Source organism: Engystomops pustulosus, chromosome 7 (genome assembly GCF_040894005.1).
Source record: "Engystomops pustulosus chromosome 7, aEngPut4.maternal, whole genome shotgun sequence".
NCBI classification, from domain to species: Eukaryota; Metazoa; Chordata; class Amphibia; order Anura; family Leptodactylidae; genus Engystomops; species Engystomops pustulosus.
In genome coordinates this window covers 10,492,003-10,507,792 of record NC_092417.1, presented here as the reverse complement: position 1 = coordinate 10,507,792, position 15,790 = coordinate 10,492,003, and the positions used below count along the sequence as shown (strand labels likewise).

At 46.8% G+C, this 15,790-nt stretch overlaps 1 protein-coding gene across 1 annotated transcript in view; it reads left to right on the top strand.

Moving 5' to 3' along the window:
* The first annotated feature begins 4,347 nt into the window (after positions 1 to 4,347).
* The window catches only part of ITGA10 (integrin subunit alpha 10), a 34,722-nt gene continuing 23,279 nt past the window's right edge, over positions 4,348 to 15,790 (top strand). Inside the window, exons 1-5 of the mRNA XM_072116300.1 lie at positions 4,348 to 4,582; positions 8,208 to 8,319; positions 13,939 to 14,048; positions 14,264 to 14,352; positions 15,437 to 15,551. Of these exons, the coding sequence (XP_071972401.1) occupies positions 4,531 to 4,582; positions 8,208 to 8,319; positions 13,939 to 14,048; positions 14,264 to 14,352; positions 15,437 to 15,551 (478 nt within the window). The 5' untranslated portion in view covers positions 4,348 to 4,530. The remainder of the gene's footprint in view (positions 4,583 to 8,207; positions 8,320 to 13,938; positions 14,049 to 14,263; positions 14,353 to 15,436; positions 15,552 to 15,790) is intronic.

Genomic DNA, 15,790 nt, shown 5'->3' with positions numbered 1-15,790 from the left:
ACTCAAATAAAAATACTTTTCAAAGTTTATTTGAAAAATGCAAAGTAAGGATGCATTCCTACTAGCGCTGGTGTCTGCCGGGAGGGGATCTGTACTGGATCTGACCTCCTGGTGTCCCCAGCTAAGGCTGGTAGAATCTGGGCATTCCGGCAGCCTTAACTGGAGTTACCAAGAGATCCTATCCATTATGGATCACCTCCTGGCAAACACCAGCGCTAGTGAGAATGCATCCTAAGATGTGAATAATTCAAAACATTTTGTGCAAAAAAAAAACGGGCTTAAAACGCCCAATATACTCATTCGATATAACTCTGTTTTTGTCTAAAACTTTTTTTATATATATATATATATATATATATAAAAGTTGCAGTAAACATGCTGCAGGAATTTCCCTTTTCAAAGTTTCCTTTTCGAATTTACTAATGACGGCAAAATCTTTCACACGTTATCTGTGCGAAAGAATGGTCCTTGCAGACATTTTGTCCACAAGTGGTACAGCCACGCTCCGATTTCCTGTCCTTCTTTGCTGGACATATGTAACATCGCTTTCTTTTTTATCTCTTGGCTCTGGATGTTCCTGACAACGTATACCACATCTGATCATCGCTTACAGAAAATCTCTCTTTTGGACAAGAATTGTGGAATTCCTACAGTTCCTTGAGCAACTATTACAATATTATTTGATGGGGTGCATCCAAGAACCCTAGGAGTACTGTACCAAAAAACATTTGTTTTGGATGTTCTGGTTGTACGTTCTGCTGGATCCATTTCTTCTTCATCATCTGAAGAATCACTCAATGATGAAGTAGAGACATTAGCTGGTGGCATGTACTCTTCATCAGACAAAGAAAGTTCACTATCTTCATCACTATCAAAAATGATTGCTTTCATTTCTTGGTCAGTCAAACCCCTGGATGTAGACTGTGCCATTGTACCTTAAGAATTCAGTAAACTATCATGAAAAAAAAAATGATTACAATAAGGCCCATTCCACACTTGCGAGTGTGATGCGATGAACTCGCATCACACTCGCAACGCAAGCTGCCGGGAACGCACAGCCCGAACACTGCACACCGGGAGTGAACTGACATGCTGAGTTTACTCCCACGGTGCAGCGTTCGGGCCGTGCTTTCCCGGCAGCATGCGTTGCGAGTGTGATGCGGGCCTAAGGGTTGTAGAGTCTTTGTTAGTGTCTGTGCAGCCCCTCCTCTCACCTTCAGCAGGCCACAACTTTCTTTTAGGTGAAGTAGAAATCTGGATTTTTGGAGCTCAGAGATTCTTTTTCAAGAAACAAGAAAGCTGACTCCTTCCTCCTTCCTGTTCAGGGACTATGATGATGTCAGAGACGCATGACATCATGAGGTAGCCTCCTTCCCAAGATCACATGACCATGTAGTCAGGCACAATCCACACTCTGTGCAGCAACAGCAAAGTCATAAAGACTAAGTACCATAAGCTAGAAAGATAGTGGGACCAGCACCACCCTCTCCAGACAACCTGAGCTCAGTGGCGACCCAGAGTGTGAACTGACATCAAAGTCGCTGCTCCCCGGAGGTGCACGTGTGAATGCAGTGTAGGTCAAACAATCCACGAGGAGAGAAGACACGGCACTCACCGGTATGTGCAACGTTGGAATCTTTATTCGGACGGACACAGGACAGGAGTGATGCATGCCACGGCTAGGCGACGGGCCGTTTCGCGCACAGAGCGCTTCCTCAAGCCTCACCTTGGCTTGAGGAAGCGCCCTGTGCGAGAAAAGGCCCGTCGCCTAGCCGTGGCATGCATCACTCCTGTCCTGTGTCCGTCCGAATAAAGATTCCAACGTTGCACATACCGGTGAGTGCCGTGTCTTCTCTCCTCGTGGATCATAAAGACTAAGACTACATTCACACGACCGTATGGGGGACATATATACGGCCGGCGTATATACGGTCGATATAAGTCCCCCATAGACGGCAATGTGCGGCACCGTGCGGCACGGTACCGCTCCGTACCCGGGAAAAAGATAAGATGTCCTATCTTTTCCCGTAACACGGGGCCGTGCGCTCACCTCCTCCTCCTCTCCCCATGCGCTGCCGTTGCCCGCTGCGGCACGGTACGGCGGGCAACGGCAGTGTGAATGCAGCCTAAGTCAAAGTTTTCCCCAGCAACAGAAAAGACAGAAAGACTTAGGATCACATGTAAACCAAATATGAGCCTAAAAGGCCCCAGGTATGTAAATATGGGGTATTCACAAAAAAGAGTTATTATACCGAAATGCCTGTAACATAAAAATATATGAACAACTGGAAATGACTAACAACTATATAACTGAGGAATACCTAGAGTTTCAGAATTCTAACTAAAGTAATCTTGCAATAAAAAGAAAACAACTAACAGAGCGGGCCTGCGAGGCCCCAGGTATGCATTCTAGGGATATACATATATACACATCCAGGACATGCTGCTTCTACTGCGCTGTAATATTATATAATACCATATTGTGCACTGTAGATGTGACGCCACCACCAAGCTTCTCTATACATAAAACAACATATCTGCAACATATATGAAGCCTCGATACTTGCAAGAGAATGTAAAAAGGGCCAACACTGCGGGGGTGAAAAAACTGGAATAAAATGAAGAATTTTGTATGAAATATTGCAATTGCCATAATCACCAGCAGATGTGATCCAACTGCATCCAACTGCATCACTCATGACTCACCACTAGGTGGCGCACTTCCCTACTCTACATGGTTCCTAGTAGCGTCTCGTGGTGAACAGCAGGTGGCGCTCGTGCTGTACCAGTATAATTTATGATTACTAGACATTGATGATAATTCAGGTTTTTGATTATTTTTTTTTATGACAAATTCCGTGGACCGACCTCTAAATCCAGATCTGTGCAGCCGGGTGTTTAACCCGAGGGTGACAGACTACAATCTATAGTCCCTCGTGTGATGTGATGGATTATGGGATTGCAATTAAGCAATTTTCCATAATTTTTTTTTTGTTTTTTGTTTTTTTTAGTAATATGTCTGAAAATTATTTTCTACATGTGGAACTACGACTCCCATCATGCAGTGACAGCATGCAGTTCTGAGGATACGGGGTTAATATATATACATAGAGACGTAACGGAGGCGGCGCAATTCCCCAACGTTTCATTACCAGACCACAGAAGGCCCAGCTCAGCGCAACACTCACCCCAGCCGGATTCCTGGAGTCACACTGTGATGCAGTCTTTCCATCTGTAATCTGTATATGTAGCTACATCTGCCTATCAGAAGTCTGGGAAAGCTGGGTACTAACTGATTGAACTGTTACAGAAGCTATTACCCAGCTTTCCTAGAATCTTAGAAATTGTCAACCCAGGTGCTGCTCTTTACATTAAAATGTCATAAATACTCAAGTCTTCCATTTAGGAGTCTGGGAAAGCTGGGTGATTACTGATATTGGCGTCCTAGAAATATCACCCAGCTTTCCTAAATTGTGCAACATGATTATGCTGCTCTTTTTTCTTAAAACTTCATAAATATTTACGCATTTCATTCAGGTGTGTGGAAAAGCTGGGTGATAACCAATATTGGAGTCATAGAAGCTAATCCACTGCCTTCTTAAATTCCAAAATAAGGAATCTTACGAATGATATAATGAAATAATCTAATTTTATCATTTAAAAGTTAGATCGCTTTCTCATAATGCATTATGAATAGTCACATCTTCCATTCAGGAGTCTGAGAAAGTTGGGTGCTACTAAAACATCAATTTCCTTCCTCACACTGCTGTGCTCTGTGCATTAAACAGCTCCATAGCCTTTCCCCTCTATTCTCAGCTGGTTGGATAATAAAGAAGTCATTCAACAGAGAGGCCAGCAGGTAAATGAATAGACCTAAGAGCACAGCAGTGTGAGGACACCTCCCCAATGCTCTAATATAAATCCATATATCACAGCCCAGCTGCTACTAATAACATACACAGATCTCCGGGGACAATACCCAACACTGGCTGCAGAGAGCACAGCAGTGTGAGGACATGCCCCAGCCCGATCCTGGGATAAAATTCCATATTTCACAGTCCTGCTGCTACTAATAACATAGACAATGGTCTGATTACACATCTCCAGGGACAACACAGAACACTGGCTGCAGCACTGCTGTCAACTTCCCTTTAAAACTTCATTGGGAAATTTGGGAAAGCTGTGGTTGGAGGAGAAGGGATGCTGAGTGCGGACCCCTGACGTGCAGCAGATGTGCAGCCCCCACAACCTGCCTGCACCTTGACCCTTCTTTCCACGTCTCTGTGGCTTGGGGCAGTTTCCACCTCTGCTGGGTGGCCGCTCCATGTCTCCACGCCCCCGGGCAGCTGCCCCTGACTCTACAGGCAGCCCGGTCCAAGTAAAGCCAGGATTATTTTTAGCTGCCAATGAAAGAGGCAGGAGAGGCAGAGGCTGAGGACAGAGCGAGCTTTCAGCCTGTGGCCGGGGGAACACCCATCTCCATCCCAAATTCCGGGCACTCGCTTCCTCCCCATCGCCTGAGCTGTGATCATGGAGAATAACGGAGCCCTCATCCTCCTGCTGCCTCTCCTGCTCCCACAAGGTGAGTGCTGCACCCTGGCAACTCATGCGCCCCACACCTGCGGCATGTCACTCACCTGGGGCCATGACTCTCCTCACCTAGGTCCATTACTCCCCTCACCTGGCTCCATGACTCTCCTCACCTGGCTCCATGACTCTCCTCACCTGGGACCATGACTCCACTCACCTGGGTCCACTACTATCCAAACCTGGGGCCATGACTCTCCTCACCTGAGTCCATGACTGTTCTACACTGGATCCGTTACTGTCCTAACCTAGGTCCATGACTCCCCTCACCTGGCTCCATGACTCTCCTCACCTGGGACCATGACTCTCCTCACCTGGCTCCATGACTCTCCTCACCTGGGTCCATGACTCTCCTCACCTGGGTCCATGCCTCTCCTCACCTGGGTCCGTTACTATCCAAACCTGGGTCCATGACTCTCCTCACCTGGGTCCATGCCTCTCCTCACCTGGCTCCATGACTCTCCTCACCTGGGTCCATGACTCTCCTCACCTGGCTCCATGACTCTCCTCACCTGGGACCATGACTCTCCTCACCTGGCTCCATGACTCTCCTCACCTGGGTCCATGACTCTCCTCACCTGGGTCCGTTACTATCCAAACCTGGGTCCATGACTCTCCTCACCTGGGTCCATGCCTCTCCTCACCTGGCTCCATGACTCTCCTCACCTGGGTCCATGACTCTCCTCACCTGGGTCCATGCCTCTCCTTACCTGGGTCCATGCCTCTCCTCACCTGGGTCCATGCCTCTCCTCACCTGGGTCCATGCCTCTCCTCACCTGGGTCCATGCCTCTCCTCACCTGGGTCCATGCCTCTCCTCACCTGGGTCCGTTACTATCCAAACCTGGGTCCATGCCTCTCCTCACCTGGGTCCATGCCTCTCCTCACCTGGGTCCATGCCTCTCCTCACCTGGGTCCATGCCTCTCCTCACCTGGGTCCATGCCTCTCCTCACCTGGGTCCATGACTCTCCTCACCTGGGTCCGTTACTATCCAAACCTGGGTCCTTGCCTCTCCTCAACTGGGTCCATGACTCTCCTCACCTGGGTCCATGCCTCTCCTCACCTGGGTCCATGACTCTCCTCACCTGAGTCCGTTACTATCCAAACCTGGGTCCATGACTCTCCTCACCTGGGTCCGTTACTATCCAAACCTGGGTTCATGACTGTCCTCACCTGGGTCCATGACTCTCCTCAACTGGGGCCATGACTCTCCTTACCTGGGGCCGTGACTCTTCTCACCTGGGTCTGGTGTTTTCACTCTTGTAAGTCTGATTATGGCTCGGTTGTGAGTCAAGCATCGTTGTTCTTGTGGGTCCAGTGTTGTTGGTTCTGTGTTTTCACTCTGACGGTCCAGAGTTTTTTCTTGAGTCTGAAGTTTCTTGTGTTTCAGTGTTGTCTCTATTGTGAGTCCACCGTCGTTGTTCTTGTGGGTCCAGTGTTGTCACTTTTTTGGGTCTGGTGTTGTTCTTGTGTTCCAGTATTGTCACTCTTGTGGATCTGGTCTGGTTATGGTGTATTCGTGAGTCCGGTGTTGTCACTCGTGTGCTCCAGTGTTTTCGCTCCTTTAAGTTTCGTTATGATGTACTTGTAAGTTCTGTGATATTGCTCTTGTGGGTTTCATGTGGGTCCACTGTCTTTAGTAATTTTTCCCAGTGCAGTCACTCTTGTGGGTCAGGACAGTACAATCACTGTAGGGGGTCCAGTGTAGTCCCTCTTGGGGGTCCAGTGCAGTCCCTCTGGGGGTCCAGGACAGTAACTCTTGTGGGCCCAGACAGTACAGCCACTCTTGGGGGTCCAGTTCAGTTCCGCTTGGGGGTCCAGTTCAGTCCCTCTTGAGGGTCCACTTCACTCCCTCTTGAGGGTCCAGTTCAGTCCCTCTAGGGGGTCCAGTGCAGTAACTCCTGTGCCTACTCACATGGTTCCTATGTCATTGCTCTTATGAGTCCGGTGTCGGTCCGGTGTTGTCCCTCTCATGGGTCCAGGGTGGTTTACATTTCTTATCACTATAAAGACTGAACAACTGAGATTCTGACTGCTTGGACATCACCTCATATTACCTCATGGTCTGAGCTGCTTTATCGTCTCCATATTGTTTCCCCCCTCATAATCCCAGGATATTATCTCCTCCATCACCTATTTACTACATAATTTTGTGTCTTCCCCATGGAATCATTTATGAGGGTGAATGAAATAAACATTGAGCCCCCTATAAGTGTTGCCCTCCTGGGGGGGCTCAGCTCGCCCTGTTTGGGGGTTCAGGATTGGGTCACATCCCCTCCCTGACCCCAGTGACCGTCCTATTACTGGCCATTGTCTGCGGCCCCCACATAGAGCAGCCCCTTAGCGCGGTGTCCCGGGGTGTGGGTGGCGGGTGTATATATAGACGCTCCAGGGTGTATTTAGACGTCTCTGAGCTGTAATTTACCATTTTGAGAAACACAAGGAATTTTAATAACAATGTGCGCAACCTGTAAATCAGCCCCCAACCCAAAATAAACACCCCCTGCTCCTCCACAGACACCCAGAGGGACTGAGATGGCACTGGATTTCATTAGATAACCCAAAATATCTGGAAATCTGTCAGATTTCTATAAAAATACTTAATTATTTTCATAAAAATGATAGAAATGTGACCTGGTCTCTCTGTTATGCATAGCAACCAGTCATAGCGCAGCTCTCATTCTTCAAAACCAGAATAGAGAATGGAAGCTGCGCTGTGATTGGTTGCTGCGTTTCGTGTGTTTGTTTTGGCCTTTTTGTCATCACCAATTTTGTGGCTGATTTGTGATATAACTGTAGTAGATCATCACCCGTCGCACCGACTCTTATAGACAGTGAAGCCACAGATGTGTCTGGATACAGAGGCACTTCCCCTTTAAATTACACGTGCAGTCTCGCTGTTGTCAGCCACGTGTTGTACAATCCTCCTGTGTCCACTGCGGCCTGCAGTGCCGGCTCCACCCGGAGTCATTAGTCGCATCTTACAGACCATAGAGCCAGGACAGAGGGTCCCTGTGTGGGGCTCAACCTACGCCCTGTACACACTGCAGGTGTCACTCTTAAAGGGGAAGTGCTGCAATATACTGCAATATTTTATAAGGAAATATTATCTATTCAATAATCAATGTAGGGGATGTGGTATCACACATGGCAGGATTAGATACATGGTTTAGCAGACAGTATCACACATTAGGATTAGATAAACGGTTTAGCAGACAGTATCACACATTAGGATTAGATACGTGGTTTAGCAGGCTGTATCACACATTAGGATTAGATACGTGGTTTAGCAGACGTTATCACACATTAGGATTAGATACACGGTTTAGCAGACTGTATCACACATTAGGATTAGATACACGGTTTAGCAGACTGTATCACACATTAGGATTAGATACACGGTTTAGCAGACGGTATCACACATTAGGATTAGATACATGGTTTAGCAGATGGTATCACACATTAGGATTAGATACACGGATTAGCAGATGGTGTCACACATTAGGATTAGATACACAGCTCAGCAGACTGTATCACACATTAGGATTAGATACACGGTTTAGCAGACTGTATCACACATACTGGAGAGTTTATATAATCTATAATTTTCTTCTATTGCAGGTTTTGTTCTTTCATTTAATATTGATGCTAAGAGGCCGCAGGTTTTCCGGGGTCCGGCGGACGCTCAGTTTGGATACAAGGTTCTCCAGCATGAAGCAGACGGTGAAAAATGGTGAGTTACAAGACACAGGCCTCCCTCTACTACCAGCACACTACATCTCCCAGAGACAAGACCATGAACAAGCAGGGACTGCTATAGAAATGAAAATATGCCAAGCCCAACGCCTACTGGTCATGTGATGGGAGGTCCTGCAATGATATGGTCATGTGATGGGAGGTCCTGCAATGATATGGTCATGTGATGGGAGGTCCTGCCCTGAGATGGTCATGTGATGCGAGGACCTGCACTCATATGGTCATGTGATGGGAGGTCCTGCCCTGAGATAGTCATGTGATGCGAGGACCTGCACTCATATGGTCATCTGATGACAGGTTGTGCAGGCATGTATTTATCTGATGAGACATTTTTATACAGTAATCGGACCTGTGGATGTGCTGATGTGACCACAGGTCCTTCAAGAGTAACAGGTCCTGCATAGATATAGTCATGCTTCTACAGCTCCTACACATACACGGTCATGTGACTACAGGTCCTGCACATATGGATATAGAGTTGACTCCAGGTACACAAAACTTTCCAAAATGCTTCCTTCTCCACATCCTGTCTCCGTATTGTGTATTTAATCCGACTAGTGGGGGGAGGAGAACACAGAGGTCCTCACATCGTCCATTGACCTCGTCTCTGCAGGTCCTTGTGCAATTACAGGACCTGCACACAATTGGGATCATAAAAGGCAAAGAAAGTGTGATGATCATTACACCCCTGTCTGTGTCCCTTTAAGAGTGGGGTTGGAGAGTCCAGGGTCACTTCCCGGCAGCTGATGATGTGGTGGCCGCGCAGTCACATTTTCCTATCCCTGGACGTGTGACAATCAGGGCAGTCATCATCATCATCATCCTCCGACTCTCACAGGAGCCTAAATGACATCCAGATGTGGAAGGGTTAATAGGGTCACATCCTATAACCCACCTATAGGAAGCGGGGGTCTCTCCAGGAGCTGGGGTCTGATATTGTACTTTTCTAGGTCATGTTACATGTTCATGTGAAAGACGGGGGAACACAAGCGCCTCATATCTGCCCCCGAAAATGTCTTATCCAGATGGAAGAGTGCGGAAACAGTATTTATATATCTACGCAGACAGAGAGAGAATAGATTGCCAGCTCTGCAGCCAAGGGCAGCGACATGATATATAGAGTGTATATATACTGGCAGAGAGAGAATAGATTGTCAGCTCTGCAGCCTAGGGGCAGCAACATGATATAAAAAGTGTATATATAATGGCAGAGAGAGAATAGATTGTCAGCTCTGCAGCCTAGGGGCAGCGACATGCTATATAGAGTGTATATATACTGGCAGAGAAATAGATTGTCAGCTCTGCAGCCTAGGGGCAGCGACATGATATATAGAGTGTATACACTCACCGGCCACTTTATTAGGTACACCTGTCCAACTGCTCGTTAACACTTAATTTCTAATCAGCCAATCACATGGCGGCAACTCAGTGCATTTAGGCATGTAGACATGGTCAAGACAATCTCCTGCAGTTCACACCGAGCATCAGTATGGGGAAGAAAGGTGATTTGTGGCCTTTGAACGTGGCATGGTTGTTGGTGCCAGAAGGGCTGGTCTGAGTATTTCAGAAACTGCTGATCTACTGGGATTTTCACGCACAACCATCTCTAGGGTTTACAGAGAATGGTCCGAAAAAGAAAAAACATCCAGTGAGCGGCAGTTCTGTGGGCGGAAATGCCTTGTTGATGCCAGAGGTCAGAGGAGAATGGGCAGACTGGTTCGAGCTGATAGAAAGGCAACAGTGACTCAAATCGCCACCCGTTACAACCAAGGTAGGCAGAAGAGCATCTCTGAACGCACAGTACGTCCAACTTTGAGGCAGATGGGCTACAGCAGCAGAAGACCACACCGGGTGCCACTCCTTTCAGCTAAGAACAGGAAACTGAGGCTACAATTTGCACAAGCTCATCGAAATTGGACAGTAGAAGATTGGAAAAACGTTGCCTGGTCTGATGAGTCTCGATTTCTGCTGCGACATTCGGATGGTAGGGTCAGAATTTGGCGTCAACAACATGAAAGCATGGATCCATCCTGCCTTGTATCAGCGGGTCAGGCTGGTGGTGGTGTCATGGATCCATCCTGCCTTGTATCAGCGGCTCAGGCTGGTGGTGGGGGTGTCATGGATCCATCCTGCCTTGTATCAGCGGGTCAGGCTGGTGGTGGTGGTGTCATGGATCCATCCTGCCTTGTATCAGCGGCTCAGGCTGGTGGTGGTGGTGTCATGGATCCATCCTGCCTTGTATCAGCGGCTCAGGCTGGTGGTGGTGGTGTCATGGATCCATCCTGCCTTGTATCAGCGGGTCAGGCTGGTGGTGGGGGTGTCATGGATCCATCCTGCCTTGTATCAGCGGGTCAGGCTGGTGGTGGTGGTGTCATGGTGTCTTTGGGCCCCTTGGTACAACGCCACAGCCTACCTGAGTATTGTTGCTGACCATGTCCATCCCTTTATGAGCACAATGTACCCTGTAACATCTGATGGCTACTTTCAGCAGGATAATGCGCCATGTCATAAAGCTGGAATCATCTCAGACTGGTTTCTTGAACATGACAATGAGGTCACTGGACACAAATGGCTCCACAGTCACCAGATCTCAATCCAATAGAGCATCTTTGGGATGTGGTGGAACGGGAGATTCGCATCATGGATGTGCAGCCGACAAATCTGCGGCAACTGTGTGATGCCATCATGTCAATATGGAGCAAAATCTCTGAGGAGCTTCCAGCACCTTGTTGTATCTATGCCACGAAGAATTGAGGCAGTTCTGAAGGCAAAAGGGGGTCCAACCCGTTACTAGCATGGTGTACCTAATAAAGTGGCCGGTGAGTGTACTGGCAGAGAGTGAATAGATTGTCAGCTCTGCAGCCTAGTGGCAGCGACATGCTATATAGAGTGTATATATACTGGCAGAGAGTGAATAGATTGTCAGCTCTGCAGCCTAGGGGCAGCAACATGCTATATAGAGTGTATATATAATGGCAGAGAGAGAATAGATTGTCAGCTCTGCAGCACAGGAGCAGCAACCAGATATGTATTGTCATTGAATATGTGCACATGGTATATATAGAATCTGTGTGTGTGTGTGTATGTATATACAGTATGTAGAGTACATGTGTACACTGTATATGTAGAGTACATGTGTATACAGTATGTAGAGTACATGTGTATGCTATATATGTATATGTAAAGTACATGTGTGCACAGTATATGTATATATGTAAAGTACATGTGTGCACAGTATATGTATATATGTAGAGGACATGTGTGCACTGTATATGTATATATGTAAAGTACATGTGTGCACAGTATATGTATATATGTAGAGGACATGTGTGCACTGTATATGTATATATGTAAAGTACATGTGTGCACAGTATATGTATATATGTAGAGGACATGTGTGCACTGTATATGTATATATGTAAAGTACATGTGTGCACAGTATATGTATATAAGTAGAGGACATGTGTGCATGGTATATGTATATATGTAGAGGACATGTGTGCACGGTATATGTATATATGTAAAGTACATGTGTGCACGGTATATGTATATATGTAGAGGACATGTGTGCACGGTATATGTATACATGTAGAGTACAGGTATGCACGGTATATGTATACATGTAGAGTACAGGTATGCACGGTATATGTATATATGTAGAGGACATGTGTGCACGGTATATGTATATATGTAGAGGACATGTGTGCACGGTATATGTATATATGTAGAGTACATGTGTGCACAGTATATGTATATATGTAAAGTACATGTGTGCACAGTATATGTATATATGTAGAGGACGTGTATACAGTATGTAGAGTACATGTGTACACGGTTCTCCTCAGTTCTCAGATGATGTTTTTTGTTCTCCGCTCGCTCTCCCTGTTTTCTCCATCTCCTTCTTGATAAATGAGAATCACAGCCGCAACAACAGAGGAAGGTGGGAGGAAGTGGTTAGCCAGGAACATGTTACATGTCCCCCTGGAGATACATCATGTGTGATACAGTCTGCTGAGCTGTGTATCTAATCCCATCCTGTGTGATACTGCCTGCTGAGCTGTGTATCTAATCCTACCCTGTGTGATACTGTCTGCTTAGCTGTGTATCTAATCCTATCCTGTGTGATACTGTCTGCTGAGCGGTGTATCTAATCCTATCCTGTGTGATACTGTCTGCTGAGCTGTGTATCTAATCCCATCCTGTGTGATACTGACTGCTGAGCTGTGTATCTAATCCTCTCCTGTGTGATACTGTCTGCTGATCCATGTATCTAATCCTATCATGTGTGATACTGTCTGCTGAGCGGTGTATCTAATCCTATCCTGTGTGATACTGTCTGCTGAGCTGTGTATCTAATCCCATCCTGTGTGATACTGACTGCTGAGCTGTGTATCTAACCCTATCCTGTGTGATACTGACTGCTGAGCTGTGTATCTAACCCTATCCTGTGTGATACTGTCTGCTGAGCTGTGTATCTAATCCCATCCTGTGTGATACTGACTGCTGAGCTGTGTATCTAACCCTATCCTGTGTGATACTGCTGAGCTGTGTATCTAATCTTATCCTGTGTGATACTGCTGAGCTGTGTATCTAATCTTATCCTGTGTGATACTGCTGAGCTGTGTATCTAATCTTATCCTGTGTGATACTGCTGAGCTGTGTATCTAATCCTATCCTGTGTGATACTGTCTGCTGAGCTGTGTATCTAATCCCACCATGTGTGATACTGTCTGCTAAGCTGTGTATCTAATCCTATCCTGTGTGATACTGTCTGCTGAGCGGTGTATCTAATCCTATCCTGTGTGATACTGTCTGCTGAGCTGTGTATCTAATCCCATCCTGTGTGATACTGACTGCTAAGCTGTGTATCTAATCCTATCCTGTGTGATACTGACTGCTGAGCTGTGTATCTAATCCTATCCTGTGTGATACTGCCTGCTGAGCTGTGTATCTAATCCTATCCTGTGTGATACTGACTGCTGAGCTGTGTATCTAATCCCATCCTGTGTGATACTGACTGCTGAGCTGTGTATCTAATCCCATCCTGTGTGATACTGACTGCTGAGCTGTGTATCTAACCCTATCCTGTGTGATACTGACTGCTGAGCTGTGTATCTAACCCTATCCTGTGTGATACTGACTGCTGAGCTGTGTATCTAACCCTATCCTGTGTGATACTGACTGCTGAGCTGTGTATCTAACCCTATCCTGTGTGATACTGACTGCTGAGCTGTGTATCTAACCCTATCCTGTGTGATACTGTCTTCTGAGCTGTGTATCTAACCCTATCCTGTGTGATACTGTCTTCTGAGCTGTGTATCTAATCTTATCCTGTGTGATACTGTCTTCTGAGCTGTGTATCTAATCTTATCCTGTGTGATACTGTCTTCTGAGCTGTGTATCTAATTTTATCCTGTGTGATACTGCTGAGCTGTGTATCTCATCCTATCCTGTGTGATACTGACTGCTGAGCTGTGTATCTAATCCTATCCTGTGTGATACTGACTGCTGAGCTGTGTATCTAATCCTATGGTACCAGGCAGGACATCTCTAGAGTTGGAGATCACTATAAGGGTAACTCTGTCTATTCCTGCAGGATCCTGGTGGGGGCGCCGTGGGCTGGACCTGAGGACACCCGGCAGGGAGATGTATATAAATGCACTGTTGGATCTCATGTCAATTCCTCATGCGCCAAGATCAACTTAGGTGAGTGTTTCCCTTCATGCTGCTGGGAGCTGAGGTGCGGCCATGTTGGCTTCCTCCTAGCCTTCCCTTTAACAGATATATATAGTATATAGGTTCCATATGGTCCTGCTTATGATAATAAGGGATTCACTCATTTCCATATTTCACCCCCATCACCAACACCGGCATCTCCACCATCATCCTCGCCCCATTGGTCGGATGTGAACCCACTCAAGGAGATCTCGCCCTCCGCAATGTCTCCAAGCAGATGAATAACATGCATTTCGGGATGTCTCTGACCCAGGACACACAAGGTGGTTTTGTGGTAAGTCCCTGAGGTAGGTCGTGTGACTTATTAGAAAACTGTGGAGACCCTAGTGTTGACCATCTGAAGCCTAACGGTGGTGAGACAGCATTTAGGTCAGTCAGATAAGAAAGTGCTGCCCCTCTTAAGTTCCCAGAATCCTTCAGCTAATTTCATGAAAATCTGATTACTAGTACACAGCCAACCAAGAAATGGAGAAGGACCTGGGGGGACATGACAGCGGTTATGGTGGAGATCCTTCTTCTGTGGTTCTATCCACTAAAACAAGGGTAGATATCAGGAGATAGTGATCTAGAACCTGCACAAGCCTCATCTCTGTCTCGTCCTGATATATTTATCAAATTTTTGGAAAAATATCTGGATATAATTCATATTCTTGCAGAAGGACCTCATGTAGTGGGCCATCAACATACCACTAGTATTGGGGCAGAATGGTGGACACTCTGGTGGAGATGCCCCCTTTGACCAAGCTTTCGAGCCACCATATCATTTTCACTTTCCCCCTGGTTCTGGGTCAGTGTTCTCTCTGACATGTGTTTCTAGCTCTGGTCTGTCAGGTGTTAATGGCAGGAACAATTTTGGGAGGGGGGGATGGGGTCGAAGGCATATTTGTGGTCTCCCGGACCAGGAGTTGCTGACGTCTTGAGCCAAAACAAGCGTCTTGTGACTGCCGCGCACCAGGCAGGTAAGACATCCGCTCTGGTCTGAGTCAACAGCCCACATCAGGTCAACAAGTCGGAGGAGGAAGCAGAGTTTTGTAGAGTAGGCACAGTCATGTTCTTGGGTCTCAAGGTTGCAAATGACCTGGCCAATGATATAAAGAATTGAAACGTTGAACATTACTCCCAGGAAGCAGGACTCTGATCCAGTAGTAAAGCTGGTGGTAGGTGGGAATAATGCCATAGGTCCGTGGTTCGGTACCCTCCTCAGTCTTAGGTTCAACCAACAAGATCCATCCATCACATGAATCTTTCGGTAGTGTTTGGCTGATGGATTGGTGAGGAGGTCACCACTTTGGATTATTATCACGACCCATCATCTCTATCAGATTTTGGGGTGATCTCTATGCTCTGTCTCTCCTCAGGCCTGTGCTCCTCTCTGGTCCCAGGAATGTGGCACCTCCATGTACAGCACCGGCATCTGCGCCAGCGTCGATAAAACCTTCAGACCCACAGGGACAATCGCACCCACAGCACAGAGTGAGTCCTTACATTGTGCTGGATTCATGGTAACGGGGGACTGGCTGGAGTATTTGGGGAACAGCTAGATCTGAGTGTTTCCTAGTTTCGTGATCAATAGGTACATGGTGTCTTTTCATGAGGTTCCATCTTGAGTTTGGTTTGTGGGGTCTTGTCTTAGGGTCCAGGTCTCATAAATCATATGTGATGTTTTAATGGATATGTAAAGATCTTAGACCATCATTTAGCTTAGTCTCCAC